Here is a 25,882-nt window from a genome sequence, read left to right as displayed (position 1 = left end):
GGCGCTTCACAGCATTATTACAGACAAAAAGTTTGAAGCAAAAATCAGCGCAGTTAAAATGGCAGCGGCCACAAATGCAGCGGGAAGCACCCAACCGCCATTTTAACCATCCACCCGCCCCGTGCCCGCCAGGCGGGGAGGGGGGGAGGGGGTGGGGGGGGTAAAATCAAACCTTTAGCTTTTGTAAATAACTTTGTAAGTATAACAGGTTGCTTTTCTTTTGCATGGAGATGAGGGGGTTGACTTATGAAGATAGGTGGGGTATGTTGGGCCTATACTCATTGGAGTTCAGAAAAATGAGAGGTGATCTTATTGAAACATATAAGATAATGAGGGGTCTCGACAAGGTGGATGCAGAGAGGATGTTTTAACTCATAGTGGAAACTAAAACTAGGGAAAATAGTCTCAGAATAAGGTTCCACCCATTTAAAACTGAGATGAGGAGGAATTTCTTCTCAGAGGGTTGTAAATCTGTGGAATTTTCTGCCCTAGAGAGCTGTGGAGGCTGGGTCATTGAATATATTTAAGGCGGAGATAGACGGATTTTTGAGCGATAAGGGAATAAAGGGTTATGGGGAGTGGGCAAGGAAGTAGAGCTGAGTCCATGATCAGATCAGTCATGATCTTATTAAATGGTTGAACAGGCTCGAGGAGCCAAATGGCCTACTCCAGCTCCTATTTCTTATGTAATAAGGTGGATGTATTAACTGTGCAAATAGATGTTAACAAATATGATGTGATTGGGATTACAGAGACGTGGCTCCAGGATGATCAGGGCTGGGAACTCAACATCCAGGGGTATTCAACATTCAGGAAGGATAGAATAAAAGGAAAAGGAGGTGGGGTGGCATTGCTGGTTAAGGAGGAGATTAATGCAACAGTTAGAAAGGACATTAGCTTGGATGATGTGGAATCTATATGGGTAGAGCTGCAGAACACCAAAGGGCAAAAAACGTTAGTGGGAGTTGTGCACAGACCTCCAAACAGTAGTAGTGATGTTGGGGAGGGCATCAAACAGGAAATTAGGGGTGCATGCAATAAGGGTGCAGCAGTTATAATGGGTGACTTTAATATGCACATAGATTGGGCTAGCCAAACTGGAAGCAATACGATGGAGGAGGATTTCCTGGAGTGCATAAGGAATGGTTTTCTAGACCAATATGTCGAGGAACCAACTAGGGGGGAGGCCATGTTAGACTGGGTGTTGTGTTATGAGAGAGGATTAATTAGCAATCTCGTTGTGCGAGGACCCTTGGGGAAGAGTGACCATAATATGGTGGAATTCTGCATTAGGATGGAGCACGAAACAGTTAATTCAGAGACCATGGTCCAGAACTTAAAGAAGGGTAACTTTGAAGGTATGAGGCGTGAATTGGTTAGGATAGATTGGCGAATGATACTTAAGGGGTTGACTGTGGATGGGCAATGGCAGACATTTAGAGACCGCATGGATGAACTACAACAATTGTACATTCCTGTTTGGCGTAAAAATAAAAAAGGGAAGGTGGCTCAACCGTGGCTATCAAGGAAAATCAGGGATAGTATTAAAGCCAAGGAAGTGGCATACAAATTGGCCAGAAATAGCAGCGAACCCAGGGACTGGGAGAAGTTTAGAACTCAGCAGAGGAGGACAAAGGGTTTGATTAGGGCAGGGAAAATGGAGTACGAGAAGAAGCTTGCAGGGAACATTAAGACGGATTGCAAAAGTTTCTATAGATATGTAAAGAGAAAAAGGTTAGTAAAGACAAACGTAGGTCCCCTGCAGTCAGAATCAGGGGAAGTCATAACGGGGAACAAAAAAATGGCGGACCAATTGAACAAGTACTTTGGTTCGGTATTCACAAAGAAGGACACAAACAACCTTCCGGATATAAAAGGGGTCAGAGGGTCCAGTAAGGAGGAGGAGCTGAGGGAAATCCTTAATAGTCGGGAAATTGTGTTGGGGAAATTGATGGGATTGAAGGCCGATAAATCCCCAGGGCCTGATGGACTGCATCCCAGAGTACTTAAGGAGGTGGCCTTGGAAATAGCGGATGCATTGACAGTCATTTTCCACCATTCCATTGACTCTGGATCAGTTCCTATCAAGTGGAGGGTAGCCAATGTAACCCCACTTTTTAAAAAAGGAGGGAGAGAGAAAACGGAATTATAGGCCAGTCAGCCTGACATCGGTAGTGGGTAAAATGATGGAATAAATTATTAAGGATGTCATAGCAGCGCGTTTGGAAAGAGGTGACATGATAGGTCCAAGTCAGCATGGATTTGTGAAAGGGAAATCATGCTTGACAAATCTTCTGGAATTTTTTGAGGATGTTTCCAGTAGAGTGGAGAAGGGAGAACCAGTTGATGTAGTGCATTTGGACTTTCAGAAGGCTTTCGACAAGGTCCCACACAAGAGATTAATATGCAAAGTTAAAGCACATGGGATTGTGGGTAGTGTGCTGACATGGATTGAGAACTGGTTGGCAGACAGGAAGCAAAGAGTACGAGTAAATGGGTACTTTTCAGAATGGCAGGCAGTGACTAGTGGAGTGCCGCAAGGTTCTGTGCTGGGGCCCCAGCTGTTTACATTGTACATTAATGATTTGGACGAGGGGATTAAATGTAGTATCTCCAAATTTGCGGATGACACTAAGTTGGGTGGCAGTGTGAGCTGCGAGGAGTATGCTATGAGGCTGCAGAGTGACTTGGATAGGTTAGGTGAGTGGGCAAATGCATGGCAGATGAAGTATAATGTGGATAAATGTGAGGTTATCCACTTTGGTGGTAAAAACAGAGAGACAGACTATTATCTGAATGGTGACAGATTAGGAAAAGGGGAGGTGCAACGAGACCTGGGTGTTATGGTACATCAGTCATTGAAGGTTGGCATGCAGGTACAACAGGCGGTTAAGAAAGCAAATGGCATGTTGGCCTTCATAGCGAGGGGATTTGAGTACAGGGGCAGGGAGGTGTTGCTACAGTTGAACAGGGCCTTGGTGAGGCCACACCTGGAGTATTGTGTACAGTTTTGGTCTCCTAACCTGAGGAAGGACATTCTTGCTATTGAGGGAGTGCAGCGAAGGTTCACCAGACTGATTCCTGGGATGGTGGGACTGACATATCAAGAAAGACTGGATCAACTGGGCTTGTATTCACTGGAGTTCAGAAGAATGAGAGGGGACCTCATAGAAACGTTTAAAATTCTGATGGGTTTAGACAGGTTAGATGCAGGAAGAATGTTCCCAATGTTGGGGAAGTTTAGAACCAGGGGTCACAGTCTAAGGATAAGGGATAAGCCATTTAGGACCGAGATGAGGAGAAAATTCTTCACCCAGAGAGTGGTGAACCTGTGGAATTCTGCACCACAGAAAGTTGTTGAGGCCAATTCACTAAATATATTCAAAAAGGAGTTAGATGAAGTCCTTACTACTCGGGGGATCAAGGGGTATGGCGAGAAAGCAGGAATGGGGTACTGAAGTTGCATGTTCAGCCATGAACTCATTGAATGGCGGTGCAGGCTAGAAGGGCCGAATGGCCTACTCCTGCACCTATTTTCTATGTTTCTATGTTTCTATGTAATGCTGTAGTACGTACCATTAATGCTGTACCTCACTGGGTTGTTAATACCTCTGTCTCCATCAATTGCTGTTACAGTGATGATACCTGTGTTCTAAGCAAAGAATATTTATATTTTATTAATCAGTTGAATTAGAAATCACATATAATGCTATAATACAATTTTCAAATAGTGTGTTGAACTGATTCATTTCCTACCAAACGTACCACAGGTAAATCTTCTGGAATTCGAACATGGTAAAAAGGACTTAAGTACTCTGGTGGTTTATTTGGTATGTCAATCACACTTATGATCAGTCTTGCAGTCGAATATTTTGCTTCTGGTTCTCCTTGATCCTGTTAAAAGAATGTGTTCAAACGTTCAACTTACAGCATGCTATGCTGACTATTTTACACGAGGTATTGAACCTTACAATTGTTTCTTGTTTTCCCTTCTAATAAATCCAGGGATAACCTTGACCAACTTCGCACTTGAACGTAAAACTGTTTTTTTTTCACTTATTGAGCTATTTGGGCAAAGAGCTAAGGTTGGCAGGGCAGGATAGCATCAAGGTTACAACCGGGGAGGGAAGTCCAGGCAAACGAGATGTTTACGTGACAGAAAACCTTGTAGGAGAAAGTCGGAGACTGAGGGATGTAAGAAGTTGCACAGTTTTGAGCCGTAGAAAGGACGAATTAAAGTAGGAAATAGATAAAGTTCTCCTGACATCCTACAGTTTGGATATCTCTAAGGAGTACACACATAAATATGTTTATCCTGTTTTTGATTGGCTTGAAGCATCACAGTACTGGGCATTGTCTCTTATTCGATTTAGATATTGGGGTCATCATCATCATAGAAACATAGAAACATAGAAAATAGGCGCAGGAGTAGGCCATTCGGCCCTTCGAGCCTACACCACCATTCAAAATGATCATGGCTGATCATGCAACTTCAGTACCCCATTCCTGCTTTCTCTCCATACTCCCTGATCCCTTTAGCCGTAATGGCCACATCTAACTCCCTTTTGAATATATCTAATGAACTGGCCTCAACAATTTTCTGTGATCATCATAGGCAGTCCCTCGGAAACAAGGAAGACTTGCTTCCACTCTTAGAATGAGTATCTGCCCAGTGACAAGCTGTTCTATCTACAACAACAACTTTAATTTATATAGCGCCTTTAATGTAGTGAAACGTCCCAAGGCGCTTCACAGGAGTATTATGCGATAAAAATTTGACACCGAGCCGCATTAGTAGAAATTAGCGCAGGTGACCAAAAGCTTAATCAAAGAGATGGGTTTTAAGGAGCATATTGAAGGAGGAAAGAGAGGTAGAGAGGCAGAGAGGTTTAGGCAGGGAGTTCCAGAGCTTGGAGCCTAGGCAGCAGAATGCACGGCCACCAATGGTTGAGCGATTACAATCAGAGATGCTCAGGAGGGCAGAATTGGTTGGGGTGGAGTGTAGAATGTTTCAGTGTAAGGGGTGTCGCAGTGTGTGGTCTGGTTGGGCTGAGTGCTCTTTACCTTTCCGCCATTGTTCATTGTTCACATATAACCCTGCTGACCGAGGGCCGTGCGGCTCTTTGTCGGCCGGCGCGGATACGATGGGCCGATATGGCCTCCTTCTGCGCTATAAGTTTCTTTGTTCTATGTTTCTATTAGAGGAGCGCAGATATCTTGGGGAGTTGTGAGGCTGGAGGAGATTACAAAGGCAGAGAGGGGCGAGGCCATGGAGGAATTTTAAAATAAGGATGGGAATTTTGAAATTGAGGCTTTGCTTAACCGGAAGCCAATGTAGATCAGTGAGCACAGGGTTGATGGGTGAGCGTGACTTGCTGCGAGTTAGGACATGGGCAGCTGAGTTTTGGATCACCTCTAGTTTACGTAAGGTAGAATGTGGGAGGCCAGCTAGGAGTGCATTGGAATAGTCACGTCTAGAGGTAACAAAGGCATGGATGAGGGCTTTAGCAGCGGATGAGCTGAGGCAAGGGAGGAGACGGGCGATGTTACGGAGGTGGAAATAGGTGGTCTTAGTTATGCTGCGGATATGTGGTCGAAAGCTCATTTCAGGTCAAATATAGAAACATAGAAACACAGAAAATAAGTGCAGGAGTAGGCCATTCGGCCCTTCAAGCCTGCACTGCCATTCAATGAGTTCATGGCTGAACATGCAACTTCAGTACCCCATTCCTGCTTTCTCGCTATACCCCTTGATCCCCCTAGTAGTAAGGACTACATCTAACTCCTTTTTGAATATATTTAGTGAATTGGCCTCAACAACTTTCTGTGATAGAGAATTCCACAGGTTCACCACTCTCTGGGTGAAGAAGTTTCTCCTCATTTCGGTCCTAAATGGCTTACCCCTTATCCTTAGACTGTGTCCCCTGGTTCTGGACTTCCCCAACATTGGGAACATTCTTCCTGCATCGAACCTGTCTAAACCCGTCTGAATTTCTAAACATTTCTATGAGATCCCCTCTCATTCTTCTGAACTCCAGTGAATACAAGCCCAGTTGATCCAGTCTTTCTTGATATGTCAGTCCCGCCATCCCGGGAATCAGTCTGGTGAACCTTCGCTGCACTCCCTCAATAGCAAGAATGTCCTTCCTCAAGTTAGGAGACCAAAACTGTACACAATACTCCAGGTGTGGCCTCACCAAGGCCCTGTGCAATTGTAGTAACACCTCCCTGCCCCTGTACTCAAATCCCCTCGCTATGAAGGCCAACATGCCATTTGCTTTCTTAACCGCCTGCTGTACCTGCATGCCAACCTTCAATGACTGATGTACCATGACACCCAGGTCTCGTTGCACCTCCCCTTTTCCTAATCTGTCACCATTCAGATAATAGTCTGTCTCTCTGTTTTTACCACCAAAGTGAATAACCTCACATTTATCCACATTATACTTCATCTGCCATGCATTTGCCCACTCACCTAACCTATCCAAGTCACTCTGCAGCCTCATAGCATCCTCCTCGCAGCTCACACTGCCACCCAACTTAGTGTCATCCGCAAATTTGGAGATACTACATTTAATCCCCTCGTCCAAATCATTAATGTACAATGTAAACAGCTGGGGCCCCAGCACAGAACCTTGCGGCACTCCACTAGTCACTGCCTGCCATTCTGAAAAGTACCCATTTACTCGTACTCTTTGCTTCCTGTCTGCCAACCAGTTCTCAATCCATGTCAGCACACTACCCCCAATCTCATGTGCTTTAACTTTGCACATTAATCTCTTGAGTGGGACCTTGTCGAAAGCCTTCTGAAAGTCCAAATACACCACATCAACTGGTTCTCCCTTGTCCACTCTACTGGAAACATCCTCAAAAAATTCCAGAAGATTTGTCAAGCATGATTTCCCTTTCACAAATCCATGCCGACTTGGACCTATCATGTCACCTCTTTCCAAATGCGCTGCTATGACATCCTTAATAATTGATTCCATCATTTTACCCACTACCGATGTCAGGCTGACCGGTATATGACACCAAGGTTGCCAACAGTCTGGTTCAGCCTCAGCAGGAGTTGGGGAGAGGGATGGAGTTAGTATCTAGGGAACGGAGCTTGTGCCGGAGACCGAAAACAATGGCTTCGATCTTCCCAATATTCAATTGGAGAAATTTTATCTACTCCATATTAGTCATTTAAAGAAACCTCGCCTGTTACACTCAGTTTAACCAAGACTATTGTAGCACATTTTTCAAAAAACATAAATACACTTTAAAAATGAAGCTTGGTTTATTTTTTGGAGTGATCTAGCCTATTATTACTTACCACTGCTTTGACAAGCACTTGATAAATGCTGCTTATAGAGAAGTTCAGCTGGCCTTTCAGGTAAACACTGCCAGTTCTAGATACTTCAAATAATCCGGTGTTATCTGAGGGTATAAGCTAAGCAAAAAATATTACAAAGATTCATCCATCAAATATATTTCATATGTACAATCTAAATAAAGTGCTAAATCTGATACATTAGAAAATGAATATTAGAGGATAAAAGAAAGGGAAGAGTAACAATTACCTCGAGAATCTCATATGTTACAGAACCATTATTGCCTCTATCGGTGTCTCTGGCAAACACTTTGAATATTTCCATTCCCACATTCTCATTCTGCTCCAAAAGTAAATAAGGGTGTTCTTAATGATAAGTTCTTCAAAGCAATTTTGCAATTATTTTGTCATTTTTGACAACATATAATTGACCATAATTTAAAACTGCATGCTTAAAGGGATACAGTTTGACATGTAAAACTGGTTACCTCTGCTACATCTGCTTGATACGGTAACCCTTTAAATGCTGGTGCATTGTCATTAACATCTTCGACGTAAATATGCAATGTCTTTTTCACCTACACAATATAGAAAGAGGTCCCATAATTAAACAGGGAAAGTCAGTGAAACAACAAAAAAACACAACAGATTTAGCAAAGTCTTGAACATCACATGTATAATGATGATAAACATACAAAATTCTTACAAACATACAAAATTCTTACAGGGCTTGACCGGGTAGATGCAGGGAGGATGTTTCCCCTGGCTGGGGAGTCTAGAACCAGGGATCACAGTCTCAGAATAAGCAGTCGGCCATTTTGGACTGAGCTGGGGAGAAATTTCTTCACCCAGAGGGTGGTGAATCTTTGGAATTCTCTACCCTAAGGGCTGTGCAGGCTCAGTCATTGAGTATATTCAAAACCGCGATCAATAGATTTTTGGATATTAAGGAAATCAAGGGATATGGGGATAGTAAGGAAAGTGGAGTTGAGGTAGAAGATCAGCCATGATCTTATTGAATGGCGGAGCAGGCGCAAGGGGGCAAATGGCCGACTCCAATTTCCTCTGTTCTTTTGTTTCTTATGTTCTTATAATACCTTTTCTCCATAATTGCTCATCATCTTGGTTCTTGGTTCGTGTCAGCTGTGGCTCAGTGAGTAGCACACTCGCCTCTGAGTCAGAAGGTTGTGGATTCTGGAGTGGGACTTGAGCACAAAAAAAATCTAGGCTGACACTCCAGTGCAGTGCTGAAGGAATGCTGCACTGTCGGAGGTGCCATCTTTCAGATGAGACGTTAAATCGAGGTCCCGTCTGCTCTCTCAAGTGGATGTAAAAGATCCTATTTCGAAGAAGAGCAGGGGAGTTATCCCCAGAGTCCTGGCCAATATTTATCCCTCAATCAAAAAAACAGATTATCTGGTCATTATCACATTGCTGTTTGTGGGAGCTTGCTTGTGCGTAAATTAGTTGCTGCGTTTCCTGCACTACAACAGTGGCCACACTCCAGAAGTAATTTATTGGCTGTAAAGTGCTTTGAGATGTCCGGTTGTCATGAAAGGCACTATATAAATACAAGTCTTTCCTTCTTTTAACAAAAAAAAATCAGTTTGCGTATTACCCAAAGTGAAATAATGTAACTATTATTCCATCCCCAGTTCCTCAGAATTGCACCCAGAAACCCATCATAGGCAGTCTCTCAAAATCGAGGAAGACTTGCTTCCACTCTAAAAGTGAGTTCTCAAGTGACTGTATAGTCCAATACAGGAATTACAGTCTCTGTCGCAGGTGGGACAGACAGTTGTTGAAGGAAAGCATGGGTGGGGAGTCTGGTTTGCCGCACGCTCCTTCCGCTGCCTGCGCTGGTTTTCTGCATGCTCTCGGCGACGAGACTCGAGATTCTCAGGGAAGTTTTTGGCCAGGGATTCCCAGGTGTTGCACTTTATCAAGGAGGTTTTGAGGGTGTCCTTGAAACATTTCCTCTGCCCACCTGGGGATCGCTTGTCGCCTAGGAGTTCCGAGTAGAGCGCTTGCTTTGAGAGTCTTCTGTCGGGCATGCGAACAATGTGGCCCGCCCAACGGAGCTAACCGCTGCTATGTTAGAAGAGGAAAGCCAGGATGATTGGGTATCTCATGAATGAGCATTTGGGGATCTCTCTGCAGAGCCAATCATTCGTGTTGGAATTTTGGTTATTTGGAAGCTTCGCTTGTACATTCACCTTAAACACATCACAGAAATCCTTGAACTCAAACAACACTTAATAGAGACTCTGAATGAAAGCTTTGAGAGTCCCAGACCACAATGAAAGGTAAATGCGAAAGAAACATAATTGATTGGTGCTGATGTTACTTACCAATGTATTTATCCCATCATTAACTGTAATGGTTATTCCAAAGTGATCATTGCTATTTGCATAGGCCTGCAAAAAGAAGACAGTAGTTATGTCCAATCTCCAGCGTAGAGACATAAAATACTTGGAGTAAAGTTCCACTGTGAATTGGCTAGTAAATTTCTGTGTACTTCCTCCACTTGCTGGTTTGGTGCAGCTATTAACCCCATTAAATTGTGAGTGGAGGAATTTCACACAAACGAGTTATGAGCTGAGTTACAAATATCACACAGTCGGGGTCATTTTCAACCTCACCACCTGCAAAACAAGCTAGCAGAAAGGATTGCGCGGCCCATTGTAGAACTCGGCACAATTTTCATCCCATTTGCAGCTTTTCTTTATATTCATCTAAAAGTGGTAGCCCCGCCAATCCGCTTCAGTGCTGAACTACAGCCGCCCAGGACCTCCGCCCCTGATCCCACCAATGTTTGCGAGGCCAGTGGGATGCTGTGCATGGCAATGGCAGATGTCCCCACTACCAGAGGCGCATCTAGGATGCCTGCCATATAGATAAGGGCGGAAATCTGGCCAGAGAGTGGTCTGCCTGGGGAAGGGGAGGGGTTCCAGGTCCATCCACCTCCCCAGGAAAGAGCCATCAGCTGCTCTCAGTAGTCACTTGTAATTGGGCGAGTTCTACAATGGGCTGCAGGTGTGATATTTTTGAAAAAGATTTGAGGTCCACTTCAGAGTCACAAGCTCTCTGGTAATTGTACAGGTACCTTTCCTCTTCCATTGCAAGTTAGCTGACTCCAGTGCAGCAGAGCCAAAGCTCTCCTCCTTCGCCACCATTGGCACTATTGGCACTACAGCCAGACTCACAGCTGGAACACTCCAGTACTAATCATTGCTCTCCTGATACTTACAATTCTTCATGTATGTAATCTTAGTTATGCCGCATTTGAGCTTCCATCTATTGATCCATCTCTGTAGCTGCTAACTGCATTGCTAACGGCATTGCTCATAGCTGCTCATTCATGACATGTTTCAGGTTCATAACAACTTCAGCTGATCTTTCAGGATATACCATGCATAAAACCATTTTGTACGACTTAAAATGCAAAGCTGATATTACATTGGAGGTGCGATGTTTTTTCTGAATACACACTCCCAGCAGCTATTGGGAAATTGTTGGTGTGCGTCCCACCACGATCCAATAATAATATCTTTAACAATAATCCCAGGGGAAAAAAAATCAAAAGATGTAAAGGCACTTTACAGGATTTGACATCGGGTTCAACATTTTCAGACCATAACCGCTGCTCCCATTTTTTCGGACAGCAGGTGCTGATAGTGATTCTGCTGTTGCCATTTACAGCTCCTCCAGACCCATCTTTCGGGGTTGAAATTCCCTATCGCCCCGGTTGGGGGCGGTAACTTGTCCGGGGCCGGACATTCTGCGCCCAGCGCAGAGGTCACGTCCCGGAAGCGAAATTGGGGTTACCGCCCCTCACAGGAAGTGGAGCGCAATGTCACGCATTCTACTTCCTGTCCGGGGAGCTATGCAGGTGGGATCGGTGGAGCATCGTGGTTTCTCTGTATAGCGAAGACGCGTTTCAATGCCCCTCCGCTTCTGTTAATGGGGAGGGCCTTTGCGGACTCTGCAGGGTCTCTGATGGCCTCCACTTGACCACCAGGGCGGCGTGGTGCCATGGCCGCAGACCAAAACCCAAACGATGGCAACCCGGACCATGCCACGGAGCAGCAAGACGAGCTGACCAGTGAGTCGGCCAAAACAACAAAATGGCGGGGCGCGGCACAGTGCACCTCCCCTTTAACTTCCGCCCCAGGAGCAGAGGTCGGTCTGCTTCACGACCCATGAGGCTGGCGCTGACACCACTTGTGGCAACCTCGCGGGGCGTTGGCCAATCTCCGCCATGGGACGCTAAGGGGCTGCCGCACACGGTGACGATGTCATCACCAGTTCTGCAGTGGCCTGGAGCGCTATTTGCGGGGCGCGGCACTACCGTGTTAGCGTCTCCACTAACTCCTGCGCAATTCCGCGGGAGCCAGTAGCATCCCTAATCCCTTCCCACCCCGCCCCTCTCACCCGCGAAAACAGGTTTCTGCCTTGTTGGCTCCCCCCAGAGGCACTAACGGGAAGTGCACAACAGGGGAATTTCGCCTCCTTTGTTCCTTCACTTGTCCCATTACCGTCCCCTTTTGCCTCGCACCATCATCCCTTTTGTCACTTAATCACTCCTGCCTTCCACCCTATCACAGACCTTCCCATTTCTTCTTCCCCCACCCCCCCTCCCCCGCTTTCCCTGCACCTGTACTTGCTTAAAAAAAACATTACATCTTTAACATTTTCCAGTTCTGTCGAAGGGTCTCAGGCCTCAAACGATAATGTTTCTCTCTCCATAGTTGCTGAGTATTTCCAGCGTTTTCTGTTTATTTGTAATTTACAGAACATAGGGCTGATTTTAACATTCGGTACTGGCGGATCAATCGCACTTTATACAGCCCACCTGTTTTTCCTTTCCATTGACTTCATCCACCAGCGGCCATTTCCCGCCAAAACTGAATGTTAAATCCAGCCCTTACTTGTCTTAAATATACAGTACTGTCAATACTGGGCGAACATATTCTCTTTATTTAACTTTTGAGGTGTTGGCGTGGTGGCCAAGTTATAAAAGTTGAATGGACCAGCTGTCCTGATGAGCTGAACAAGTCCCAGTGCTTAACATTTATTGCCTGGAACACTTTACCATGTGTGATTTGTTACAATCATGCATTAAGATCAAAATTTTTGCTGTGGCATGTTTCTTAACATTTTTGTTAGCCAGCGACTTTCTCCAGGATTCATGTCTTGCCAACACAAACGATATACATACGAGATAATTTAATTTACAACTCAAAATTATTTCACGATAATTATTTTAAGATGATACCAGGCACGAGAAGTTTTAGTTATGGGCAGAGATGAATGAAACTGGGGCTGTTCTCAGCAGATCAAAGAAGGTTAACAGAAGATCTGATAGAGTTGTACAAATATTATGAGAAATATCATATTTCAGAATTTGTTGACCGTTTGCCGACAGGAAGTATTTGGAAAGAAGTTACTTAAAAACAAAATGGATTTGTGCAGGTTTGAAAAGGAAAGTCACAGATTGCAGGCATTTGACAAACGTGTATTAAAGACGGACACTGACACCATTACCTAGGACAATCGGGGAGTCACTGGAGAGAATTGTAACTTCCCTCCCTTGACAGAAACCAGGTGGGGATGGGAGACAGTTACAATTGAGCAGGAGACTTCCCTACTTGCCTCCCACCCTGATGCTGTCAGTTGCAATTTTAAATAGTGGCTGCCAAGGACATTCCCACGACCCCTTGAAGCCTGTGGGATCCTTATTTCAATATGCAGATTGCCTACAATGATGTCATCAGGGCCATCGTAACCTGAGGTGTTAAAAAAAAATAAAGCACATAAATCTAGGCTGACACTCCAGTGCAGTACTGAGGGAGTGCTGCAATGTTGGAGGTGCCGTCTTTCATATGAGAGGTTAAACTGAGGTCCCGTCTCCTCTCTCAGGTGGACGTAAAAGATCCCATGACACTATTTCGAAGAAGAGCAGGGGAGTTATCCCTGGTGTCCAGGCCAATATTTATCCCTCAATCAACATAACAAAAAAAGCAGTTTATCTGGTCATTATCGCATTGCTGTTTGTGGGAGCTTGCTGTGCGCAAATTGGCTGCTGAATTTACCACATTACAGCAGTGACTACACTCCAAAACTACTTCATTGGCTGTGAAGGGCTGTGGGATGTCCGGTGGTCGTGAAAGGAGTTATATAAATGCAGGTCTTGAGGCCTAAGCGTGGAAGCTCTGGTGTCCAAACCAGTTGGGATGTGTTTTTTAATTCGTTCATGGGATATGGGCGTCGTTGTCAAGGCCAGAATTTATTGCCCATTCAGCATTTATTAGGTGATTCAAGGTCAGACGTGGACCAGGAGGAGCAGCTCACTCCCCATTTGCCTAACAATGCGGTCAAAAATATTCACCGTGCTAATTTTGATGAAAAAGTAGACATGCGTAAAATGTAGAAGTTCAAAGTGTGAATGGACAATTTGCCTGTGTTTATTGCACCTCAGATCTGTTATACACCTCAGAAATAGATTGCCAAATGTTAGCTTTTCCCATGTGATTCACCTTGGCTCAGTTGAGAGCATTTATGGCTTAGGAGCAGAAGGATGAAGATTTGAATCAGGATTTGGACTCATGATCTAAATTGACACTCCAGTACAGTGCAGTACTGAGGGAGTGAGATGTTAAACCGAGTCTATTCTGGTGGTTTAGGCAGATATTAGCCTAGTGTTAAGGTACTGGATCAAGAATCCAGAGGTTGTGAGTTGAAATCCTTCCGTGGAATGTTGTGGAACTGAATTCATCAAATCTGGTCATTAATGGGCAAGCACCAGGAAAGATAATCATCAAAGCTGCTGGATTGTTGTAAAAACCCAAATGGTTCACTAATATCCTTCAGGGAAAGGACCCTGTCAGCCCTCTCTAGTCTGACCTAGATGGTACTCCAGTTCCACAATATGTGGTTGACTCTAATGCCCTCTGAAGTGGCCTAGTAAGTCATTCAGTTGTAAACAATCACTATTGATCACAATCATAAGAAAAACATCAAATTGACTTATCAGCACAAAGCTCACCAATCCCATCCCAGCAACCACTAACAAGCTGGGAGATATTACCTATAGATTTGTTAATCAATAGTCTGACATTGTTACATTCATAGAATCATATCTATCAAACAACATCCCAGAATCCTCCATTATAATCTTGAGTGGGGGCCCCAATGCTATCATCATCGGCAGTCCCTCGGAGTCGAGGAGGACTTGCTTCCACACTAGAACTGAGTTCTCAGGTGACTGAAGAGTCCAGTACGGGACCTACAGTCTCTGTCACAGGTGGGGCAGACGGTGGTTGAAGGAACAGGTGGGTGGGGGAGCCTGGGTTGCCTTGCACTCCTTCCGCTGTCAACACTTGGCTTCAGCTTGCTCTTAGCGAAGAGACTCGAGGTGTTCAGCACCTTCCTGGATGATTTTCCTCCACTTTGGGCCAGGGATTCCCAGGTATCAGTGGGGATGTTAAATTTTTTTCAAGGAGGCTTTGAGGGCGTCCTTGAAGCGTTTTCTCTGCCCACCTGGGGCTCGCTTGCCGTGTAGGAGCTCCGAGTAGAGGGCTTGTTTTGGGAGTCTCGTGTCAGGCATGCGGACAATGTGGCAGAGCTGATCGAGCGTGGTCAGTGTTTCGATGCTGGAGATATTGGCCTGAGAAAGGACACTGACGTTGGTTGCCTATTCTGCCAATGGATTGCAAGAGGCAGCGTTGGTGGTACTTCTCCAGTGTTTTGAGGTGCCTGCTGTACATAGTCCATGTCTCTGAGCCATATAGGAGGGCGGGAATCACCGCTGGTCTGTAGACCATAAGCTTGGTGCAGGGTTTGAGATCCTGGTTTTCAAAAACTCTCTTCCTCAGGCAACTGAAGGCTGCACTGGCACAATGAAGGTGGTGTTGGACTTCGTCGTCGATGTCTACCCTTGTTGACAGTAGGCTCCCAAGGTATGGAAAATGTTATACGTTGTCCAAGGTCTCGGCGTGGATTTTGATAACTGGAGGGCAATGCTGTGTGGCGGGGGCAGGTTGGTAGAAGACCTTTGTTTTACAGATGTTCTCGTATGCCTCGGTGTAGGTGTTGACGATGGCTTAGATTTCGGCCTCAGAGTGTGTGCAGATGCTGGCGTCATCTGCGTACTGTAGTTTGATGACAGAGGATGGGACGACCTTGGATCCGGCCTGGAGGCGGTGGAGGTTGATCAGATTCCCGTTTGTCCTGTATTTAGCTCCACTCCAGCTTGCCGAGGGTGAGATGGAGCATTGCAGCAAGGAACATCGAGAAGAGCGTTGGTGCGTTGACACAGTTTTGCTTGACCCCAGTCCGAACATGGAATGGGTCTGTGGTGGATTCGTTGGTCAAGATCACGGCTTGCATGTCATCCTGGAGCAGGCGGAGAATAGAAACATAGAAACATAGAAACATAGAAAATAGGTGCAGGAGTAGGCCATTCGGCCCTTCGAGCCTGCACCGCCATTCAATGAGTTCATGGCTGAACATGCAACTTCAGTACCCCATTCCTGCTTTCTCGCCATACCCCTTGATCCCCCTAGTAGTAAGGAATACATCTAACTCCTTTTTGAATATATTTAGTGAATTGGCCTCAACAACTTTCTGTGTTAGAGAATTCCACAGGTTCACCACTCTCTGGGTGAAGAAGTTTCTCCTCATCTCAGTCCTAAATGGCTTTCCCCTTATCCTTAGACTGTGACTCCTGGTTCTGGACTTCCCCAACATTGGGAACATTCTTCCTGCATCTAACCTGTCTAAACCCATCAGAATTTTAGACGTTTCAATGAGATCCCCTCTCATTCTTCTGAACTCCAGTGAATACAAGCCCAGTTGATATAGTCTTTCTTGATATGTCAGTCCCGCTATCCCGGGAATCAGTCTGGTGAACCTTCGCTGCACTCCCTCAATAGCAAGAATGTCCTTCCTCAAGTTAGGAGACCAAAACTGTACACAATACTCCAGGTGTGGCCTCACCAAGGCCCTGAACAACTGTAGTAACACCTCTCTGCTCCTGTACTCAAATCCCCTCACTATGAAGGCCAACATGCCATTTGCTTTCTTCACCGCCTGCTGTACCTGCATGCCAACCTTCAATGACTAATGTACCATGACACCCAGGTCTCGTTGTATCTCCCCTTTTCCTAATCTGTCACCATTCAGTTAATAGTCTGTCTCTCTGTTTTTACCACCAAAGTGGATAACCTCACATTTATCCACATTATACTTCATCTGCCATTCATTTGCCCACTCACCTAACCTATCCAAGTCACTCTGCAGCCTCATAGCATCCTCCTCGCAGCTCACACTGCCACCCAACTTAGTGTCATCCGCAAATTTAGAGATACTACATTTAATCCCCTCGTCTAAATCATTCATGTAAACAGCTGGGGCCCCAGCACAGAACCTTGCGGTACCCCATTAGTCACTGCCTGCCATTCTGAAAAGTACTCATTTACTCCTACTCTTTGCTTCCTGTCTGCCAACCAGTTCTCAATCCATGTCAGCACACTACCCACAATCCCATGTGTTTTAACTTTGCACATTAATCTCTTGTGTGGGACCTTGTCGAAAGCCTTCTGAAAGTCCAAATACATCACATCAACTGGTTCTCCCTTCTCCACTCTACTGGAAACATCCTCAAAAAATTCCAGAAGATTTGTCAAGCATGATTTCCCTTTCACAAATCCATGCTGACTTAGACCTATCATGTCACCTCTTTCCAAATGCGCTACTATGATATCCTTAATAATTGATTCCATCATTTTACCCACTACCGATGTCAGGCTGACCGGTCTATAATTCCCTGTTTTCTCTCTCCCTCCTGGTGACAAACTTTTGAGGGCAGCCGAATCTGAGGAGAACGTTCCATAATCCCTCACTGTTGACAGTGTCGAAGGCTTCTATGAGGTCGAAGAAAGCCATGTACAGGTTGGTGCTGTTCCCTGCATTTCTCTTGTATCTGCCGCGTGGTGAAGGAGTCGACCTGAGGGGAAACAGCCCCAATGCTATATAGTCACATGGACTTGGCTCCGAGTGTCCTGAAAATTTACTTTGAACCATATAAAGTCTCATGGTTTCAGATAAATAAGATGAAGTATACAACGTTCCCGCTAAGCTGCGCGGTCGCTCACTGGCTTTTCAATGGAAATAACCATGCAGTCAGTAAAGGGACCACGCACAAAACAAAAAATAGAGGGAATATCGACTGCAACCCCACCCCACCTTAATTGACGATTCAGTGGTCTTCCAAGTTGAACACCACTTGGAGAAAGCACTGAAGGAATAATGGACACAGACTGCACTCTGGGTAGTGGACTTCAATGTCCACCACTAAAGGTGGCTCGATAATAATGCCACTGACCAAACTGGCCAAATATTGAAGAACATAGCTGCCAGACTTGGTCTGCCTCAGGTAATAAGGGAACCAACATGAAGGAGTGACCTCTTTGACCTAATCCTCATCATCCTTCCTGTCAGAGATGCATCTATCTACAATACAATCCTTGCATTAAACCATTTGGAGGCTGGAGTAAATTGTTTGTGGCAATTGCAAGTAGCTTCTAAGTAAGTAGCAGTTTAATTTAAAGGGAAAAAGTTAAGTAGTTGGGAATCTTTCAGGTTTAGGCAGAGAAAAACAAGGTAACTTTCCAGTAGGAGGCAATGAGCAGCTAGTTAAAACCCGTTCTATAAACAACTGACCAGTAGTGAGTCATCTGACCTAGATACAGTTTAAAAAGAGGCAACTCGTGCAGCAGCAAAGAGTGGCATTCGTGAGTTTGGTAAGTGGGTGAGTTCAGGCAAGTGGGGGTGGCAGGTGCTGTTTTGTCTTGTTTTTCCGATCAGTGCTGACACTAGAGCAGCTGATAAGGAGTGCGAGAGTAGGAGACGGAGGCCCAGAGACCAGACCAACCAGCTGCAGACAAAGATAGAGGGGTGCGAAATCGAGAGTTAACGTCTCAGCCAAGCTGGTCAGTGGTTGGCTGTTCGACTGGTAAGTATAACTCTCTTTTAGACTGACTTTTAGATTGGTTTAATTGGCAGCGAACTACTAAGTAGCTGTTTGGTGTTTCAGAAAATGTTAGTAAGTAAATTAATTTAAGGGTTAAGTCATGGCAGGAGAGCTCGGACCCGTATCATGCTCCTCCTGTGCTATGTGGAAAGTCAGGGACACTTCTCTTGTCCCTGACTACTATGTGTGCAGGAACTGTGCCCAACTGCAGCTCCTGACAGACCACATGATGGCACTGGAGTTGCGGATGGACTCACTCTGGAGCATGCACGATGCTGAGAATGTTGTGGATAGCACATTTAGTGAGTTGGTCACACCGCAGGTAAGGGTTAGGACAGATAGTGAATGGGTGATCAAGAGACAAGGCAAGAGCAGGAAAGTAGTGCAGGAGTCCCCTGTGGTCATCTCCCTCCAAAACAGATATACCGTTTTGGATACTGTTGGGGAGATGACTTACCAGGGGAAGGCACCAGCAGCCAGGTTCATGGCACCATGGGTGGCTCTGATGCACAGAAGGGCGGGAAAAAGAGTAGGAGAGCTAAAGTGATAGGGGACTCTATTGTAAGGGGAATAGATAGAAGTTTCTGCGGCCGCAACCGAGACTCCAGGATGGTATGTTGCCTCCTGGTGCAAGGGTCAAGGATGTCTCGGAGCGGCTGCAGAACATTCTGGAGAGGGAGGGTGAATAGCCAGTTGTCGTGGTACATGTAGGTACCAACGATATAGGTAAGAAATGGGAAGAGATACTACAAGCTGAATTTAGGGAGCTAGGAGTTAAATTAAAAAGTAGGACCTCAAAGGCAGTAATCTCTGGATTGCTACCAGTGCCACGTGCTAATCAGATTGGAGGGAGCAGGATAGTTAGAATAAATACGTGGCTTGAGCAGTGGTGCAAGAGGGAGGGATTCAAATTCCTGGGACATTGGAATCAGTTCTGGGGGAAGTGGGACCTGTACAAAAGGGACGGTCTGCACTTTGGCAGGACTGGAACTGATGTCCTGGGGGTAACATTTGCTAATGCAGTTTGGGAATGTTTAAACTAATATGGCAGGGGGATGGGAACCTATGCAGCGAGATAGGGCGAAGTAATATGGAGTCAGAAACAGATGGTAGAAAGGTAAAAAGCAATAGTGGAAGGCCGAGTAAACAAAGGCAAGAAACAAAAAGGGCCACACTACATCATAATTCTAAAAGGACAAAGGGTGTTAAAAAAACAAGCCTGAAGGCTTTGTGTCTTAATACAAGGAGTATCCATAATAAAATGGATGAATTAATTCTGCAAATAGATGTTAATAGATATGATGTGATTAGGATTACAGAGACGTGGCTCCAGGATGATCAGGGCTGGGAACTCAACATCCAAGGGTATTCAACATTCAGGAAGGATAGAATAAAAGGAAAAGGAGGTGGGGTAGCATTGCTGGTTAAAGAGGAGATTAATGCAATAGTTAGGAAAGACATTAGCTTGGATGATGTGGAATCTATATGGGTAGAGCTGCAGAACACCAAAGGGTAAAAAACGTTAGTGGGAGTTGTGTACAGACCTCCAAACAGTAGTAGTGATGTTGGGGAGGGCATCGAACAGGAAATTAGGGGTGCATGCAATAAAGGTGCATCATGGGTGACTTTAATATGCATATAGATTGGGCTAACCAAACTGGAAGCAATACGGTGGAGGAGGATTTCCTGGAGTGCATAGGGATGGTTTTCTAGACCAATATGTCGAGGAACCAACTAGGGGGGAGGCCATCTTAGACTGGGTAATGAGAGAGGATTAATTAGCAATCTAGTTGTGCGAGGACCCTTGGGGAAGAGTGACCATAATATGGTGGAATTCTATATTAGGATGGAGAATGAAACAGTTAATACAGAGACCATGGTCCAGAACTTAAAGAAGGGTAACTTTGAAGGTATGAGGCATGAATTGGCTAGGATAGATTGGTGAATGATACTTAAGGGGTTGACAGTGGATGGGCAATGGCAGACATTTAGAGACCGCATTGATGAACTACAACAATTGTACATCCCTGTCTGGCGTAAAAATAAAAACGGGAAGGTGGCTCAACCGTGGCTATCAAGGGAAATTAGGGATAGTATTAAAGCCAAGGAAGTGGCATACAAATTGGCCAGAAATAGCAATGAACCCAGGGACTGGGAGAAATTTAGAACTCAGCAGAGGAGGACAAAGGGTTTGATAAGGGAAGGAAAATAGAGTACGAGAGGAAGCTTGCAGGGAACATTAAAACGGACTGCAAAAACTTCTATAGATATGTAAAGAGAAAAAGGTTAGTAAAGACAAAGAAAGACTGGATCAACTGGGCTTATATTCACTGGAGTTCAGAAGAATGAGAGGGGATCTCATAGAAACGTTTAAAATTCAGATGGGTTTAGACAGGTTAGATGCAGGAAGAATGTTCCCAATGTTGGGGAAGTCCAGAACCAGGGGTCACAGTCTAAGGATAAGGGGAAAGCCATTTAGGACCGAGATGAGGAGAAACTTCTTCACCCAGAGAGTGGTGAACCTGTAGAATTCTCTACCACAGAAAGTTGTTGAGGCCAACTCACTAAATATATTCAAAAAGGAGTTAGATGTAGTCCTTACTACTAGGGGGATCAAGGGGTATGGCGAGAAAGCAGGAATGGGGTAGTGAAGTTGCATGTTCAGCCATGAACTCATTGAATGGCGGTGCAGGCTCGAAGGGCCGAATGGCCTACTCCTGCACCTATTTTCTATGTTTCTATCTTTCTAAAATCAAGTCCCATCTTCATAGTAAGGCCATCCTGCATCATGTAGTGTAACACTACCATTGTGCTAAGCGAAACAGATTAACGACAGATCCTTAAAACTGGGCATTCATGAGATGCTGTGGTCCGTTAATAGTAGCACATTTATATACCACCCCAATCACTAACTTCATTACCCGACAATGAGACGTGAGAACAGCTGCCTTTGACATCAAGTTAAGAATTGACAGAGTATGGTATCAAGGAGCCTAAAACAAACCGAGGTCCATGTAACAGTGATGAAAAGGATGAACTGGCGGATGTTGGCCTTTCAACTTTGGGACCTGGATGCAAATTCATACCTAACTGGTGGGATGAGTCTCTGCTGGCTGTATGGGTGCTACGTTAAGTGAATTTGGGCAACCTCAACCCGATTCCTGATGGGCAGGGGGGAAAACAATAACAACAACAACTTGTATTTATATAGCACCTTTATATAGTGAAACGTCCCAAAGCGCTTCACAGGAGTATTATGCGATAAAAATTTGACACCGAGACGCATAAGTAGAAATTAGGGCAGGTGACTAAAGTGGTATGTTTTAAGGAGCATCTTGAAGGAGGAAAGAGAGGTAGAAAGACAGAGAGGTTTAGGCAGGGAGTTACAGAGCTTGGGGCCTCGGCAACAGAAGGCACGGCCACCAATGATGAGCGATTATAATCAGGGATGATCAGGAAAGCAGAATTAGAGGAGCGCAGACATCTCAAGGGGGTTGTGGGACTGGAGGAGATTACAGAGATAGGGAGGGGTGAGGCCATGGAGGGATTTGAAAAAAGGATGGGAGTTTTTAAATCGAGGCATTGCTTAACCGAAAACCAATGTAGGTCAGTGAGCACAGAGGTGATGGGTAAGCGGGAGTTGGTGCGAGTTAGGACACGGGTAGCCGAGTTTTGGATCATATCTAGTTTATGTAGAGTAGAATGTGGGAGGCCAGCCAGGACTGCATTGGAATAGTCAAGTCTAGAAGTAACAAATGCATGGATGAAGGCTTCAGCAGTGGATGAGCTGAGGCAAGCAGAAACGGGCAATGTTACAGAGGTGGAAGTAGGCAGTCCTAGTTATGCTGCAGATATGTGGTCAAATATGACATCAACAGCCTGGTTCAGCCTCAGCAGAAGTTGGGGAGCGGGATGGAATCAGTGGCTAGGGAGCGGAGTTTGTGGTAGGGACCGAAAACAATGGTTTTGGTCTGTCCAATATTCAATTGGAGAAAATTTCTGCTCATCCAGAACTGGATGTCGGACAAGCAGTCTGACAATTTAGAGACCGTGGAGAGATCGAGAGAAGTGGTAGTGAGGTAGAACTGGGTGGCATCAGCGTACATGTGGAAACTGATGTGTTTCTGGGTGATGTCGTTAAGGGGCAACATGCAGATGAGAGATAGGAGGGGGCCAAGGATAGATCTCTGGGGGACACCACAGATAATGATGCGGGAAGGGAAGCCAAAAACTATGTCTAATTTGGATGGTTGGTGTAAGAAACAAACAAAAAATGTCACATTGGTGCAGTAGGGGGAGCGTTTCTATTGTTGAGGTGAAGGAACTTACTTGGCATTTAGATGTGCTATACCATCTCACACAGCCCTTCCAGGTAATGTGCAACACATCACATCGGTAGAATCTCCAGAACTTAATTCAGTGGTGACTTATTCTACACACTGCAATATGTGTGCACACTAGGTCCGTGCAGCAGAGCAGGTCTCCAGTCGTCTTGGTTAACCCTTGCCACTGGACCAAGACCTAGCTCTGTCAAGCCCGTGTGGTGGCTGGTGTGCTGTGTGGTCCTTCATTGAAACTTTTTGTGAACTTTTTGACGTGGAAGCAAGTCATCCTCGATGATGACCTGACCTGGGAATGCTTGATGCTACACTGTGTACCTGAAGTGGGAAGTGTTTCATTCCCCAGCACCTTGATAGGCAGAAACCCAGTTATCCATACAATAGGCTGAGAAATCTGAATCCCAACTAATAGCTTCATTTCCCAGGGACCCTTGGCTCCAAAGCAATCTACGAGAGAAGGTGAAGGGGAAAAATTGGCGTTCAAAGGTAGAGCAAAACAGACGATAGTGAATCGGCAGCCAGTTTTACACCCTGCACCTTAGTATTTTCTATTGATGCCAAACGAACTACTGATTCACCATTGCCCATTCTGTGCCACTGCTGAAGACCAAATTCACCTCAGGGTCTCCAAGTCAGTACGAAACTGTCTTCCCTATGGTGAATGAACTGTACTCTCAGCTACCAACTAGGTCCAATGTGCAAAAGATCTGCCCTTGTCGCAGTTTATCTCCATTTCCACACTGTTGCTGCATGCAAATAAATGAACCATCAGTAAATTAATAAAAGATATGCTCAAACCTCTCTGTCAACAGCTTCTTTAACAGTTACATCACCACTGCTGCTGTTCACTGTGAAGTAAACCAATGCTAATTCTCCCTCCAAACCATACGAGAGTGAATCGCCATCTTTATCTTCAGCTGCTATCCGAAAAACAGATGCACCTGGGGTGGAAACATGAAATGACAATATTTAGACATAACGATAAATATATATTCAGTGGAGGAAGTAGAGAAATACAAAGGAGATGGTCAATGCGGAAGTGGAAATTGAAGAGGATGAAAATAGTATCTAAACCAGAAAATATGAAGATAAAGGTGATCAAAGGAAAAGGAGAATAATGATAGATATGAGAAATGCCAGAAGTTAATAGGAAAGGATAATTGAGAAACTTGACATTATAGGGTTTCTTTTTGCTTATATGTTGGTTACTCATCCAATTTTATACCAATATGAAACAATAATAGTGATATCAGTAAAACTGTCCCAAATGTGGAATGTTAAGAGAGTGAGGAAGGTAAGACTGCAAAATGCTGTATAAAGTAGGCCGAATGTTCCGCTCATTGATGGATTAGTAGTGAGTGGGGCCTCCGACTCTCCACGTGACTCTTCTGCTAACCAACAACAACAACAACTTATATAGCGCCTTTAACATAGTAAAACGTCCTAAGGTGCTTCACGAGTGTTATAAGACAAAAAAAATAAATTTGACATCGGGCCACATAAAAAGAAATGATGGCAGAGCTTGGTCAAAGAGGTAGGCTTTAGGGAGCATCTTAAAGGAGGAAAGAGAGGCGGAGAGGTTTAGGGAGGGAGTTCCAGAGCTTGGGGCCCAGGCAGCTGAAGGCACGGCCACCGATGGTTGAGCGGTTATAAGCAGGGAAGCTCAAGAGGGCAGAATTTGAGGAGTGCAGATATCTCGGAGGTTGTGAGGCTGAAGGAGATTACAGAGATAGGGAGGGGCGAGGCCATGGAGGGAATTTTAAACAAGGATGAGAACCTAGTGATGTTTCCTTCCAGGGCCCTAGTTATACATATTGGGTGGCTTAGGAGCAGTAATACTCTTTCTCTTTTGGTTACTGCTGCTACGAGAGAGGGAAATAAATTGCCTTAAAAGCCTGCAATTGGTAAAGGGAGGCTTGACTTTTTTGGACGACAGGAAGTGCAAAAGCAAGTTGTCTTATGCAGCAGCAGCCTTCAGGGGTTGGGGTGAGGTGAGGACATAGGAATGTAGGAACTTGAGTAGGCCATTCAGCACCTCAAGCCTGTTACACTATTCAACACCTGTTTATTCCCCTTTGCAACTTCCTGCTCCCATCGACACAACACTGGACCAAGACCTCGCTCTGCTAAGCCCGTGTGGTAGCCGGTGTGCAACTGCCACCCCGCGTTAAAAGAACTCACGCACAGGCATCTTCCACCCTTCAAAATGAAGTTCGGGACCTGGAACATCAGGGCTCTCATGGACAACTAAAACAGTGACAGATCGGAACACCACATCGCCATCGTTGCCGAGGAACTCAGACACTTCAACATCGAGATCGCCACCCTAAGCGAGACCCGGCGGGCAGGGGAAGGCCAGTTCAAAGAACAAGGTGGTGGTTACACCTTCTTCTGGAAAGGGAAACCAGAAGAAGAACGCCGCTTTCATGGAGTTGGCTTCGCTATTAAGAACGAGCTGGTCGACCGCCTCAGAGACTCCCCCTGCGGGATTAGCGAACGTCTCATGACTCTCTGGCTCACCCGATCCCGGAACCAGTGCGCCACAGTTATCAGGGCATACGCCCCAACACTCGACGCAACAGATGAGACCAAAGAGGAATTCTACTCCAGCCTCGAACAATCCCTGTCCCGAGTCCCTACAGATGACAAACTGATCCTCCTCGGCGATTTCAACGCCAGAGTCGATAAGGACACAGACCTCTGGGGAGACGTGACCGGCAGAGAGGGGGTGTGGAAAACCAACTCCAGCGGTACCCTGTTCCTGACAAAATGCATAGAACATGATCTTGTCATCACCAACACCTTGTTCCGTCAGAGGGACAATCATGGCAACACCTTTGCTCCAAGCACTAGCATCTGCTCGACTACATCATCGTCCGAGCGAGGGACCGCAAGGACGTGCACATTACTCGCGCCATGACAGGAGCCGACGATGCTGGACAGACCACCACCTAAAAAAGGAGGGAGAGAGAAAACAGGGAATTATAGACCGGTTAGCCTGACATCGGAAGTGGGGAAAATGTTGGAATCAATTATTAAAGATATAATAGCAGCGCATTTGGAAAGCAGTGACAGGATCGGTCCAAGTCAGCATGGATTTATGAAAGGGAAATCATGCTTGACAAATCTTCTGGAATTTTTTGAGGATGTAATTAGTAGAGTGGACAAGGGAGAACCAGTGGATGTGGTGTA

The 25,882-nt window shown here is 45.3% G+C and overlaps 1 protein-coding gene across 1 annotated transcript in view; it reads right to left on the bottom strand.

The window, feature by feature from the left end:
- LOC139263108 (cadherin-related family member 2-like) overlaps positions 1–25,882 on the bottom strand; it is a 273,421-nt gene that overhangs the window by 228,339 nt on the left and 19,200 nt on the right. Inside the window, exons 3-9 of the mRNA XM_070878659.1 lie at positions 23,489–23,631; positions 9,667–9,732; positions 7,804–7,893; positions 7,566–7,655; positions 7,319–7,435; positions 3,766–3,894; positions 3,577–3,652 (exon numbers count right to left, since the gene is read on the bottom strand). Coding sequence (XP_070734760.1) covers positions 3,577–3,652; positions 3,766–3,894; positions 7,319–7,435; positions 7,566–7,655; positions 7,804–7,893; positions 9,667–9,732; positions 23,489–23,631 — 711 coding nt within the window. The remainder of the gene's footprint in view (positions 1–3,576; positions 3,653–3,765; positions 3,895–7,318; positions 7,436–7,565; positions 7,656–7,803; positions 7,894–9,666; positions 9,733–23,488; positions 23,632–25,882) is intronic.

Source organism: Pristiophorus japonicus, chromosome 1, assembly GCF_044704955.1.
Source record: "Pristiophorus japonicus isolate sPriJap1 chromosome 1, sPriJap1.hap1, whole genome shotgun sequence".
In the NCBI taxonomy this organism is placed as follows: domain Eukaryota; kingdom Metazoa; phylum Chordata; class Chondrichthyes; family Pristiophoridae; genus Pristiophorus; species Pristiophorus japonicus.
Note: the sequence above shows the minus strand (reverse complement) of the source record. Positions and strands in the feature narration are given on the sequence as shown.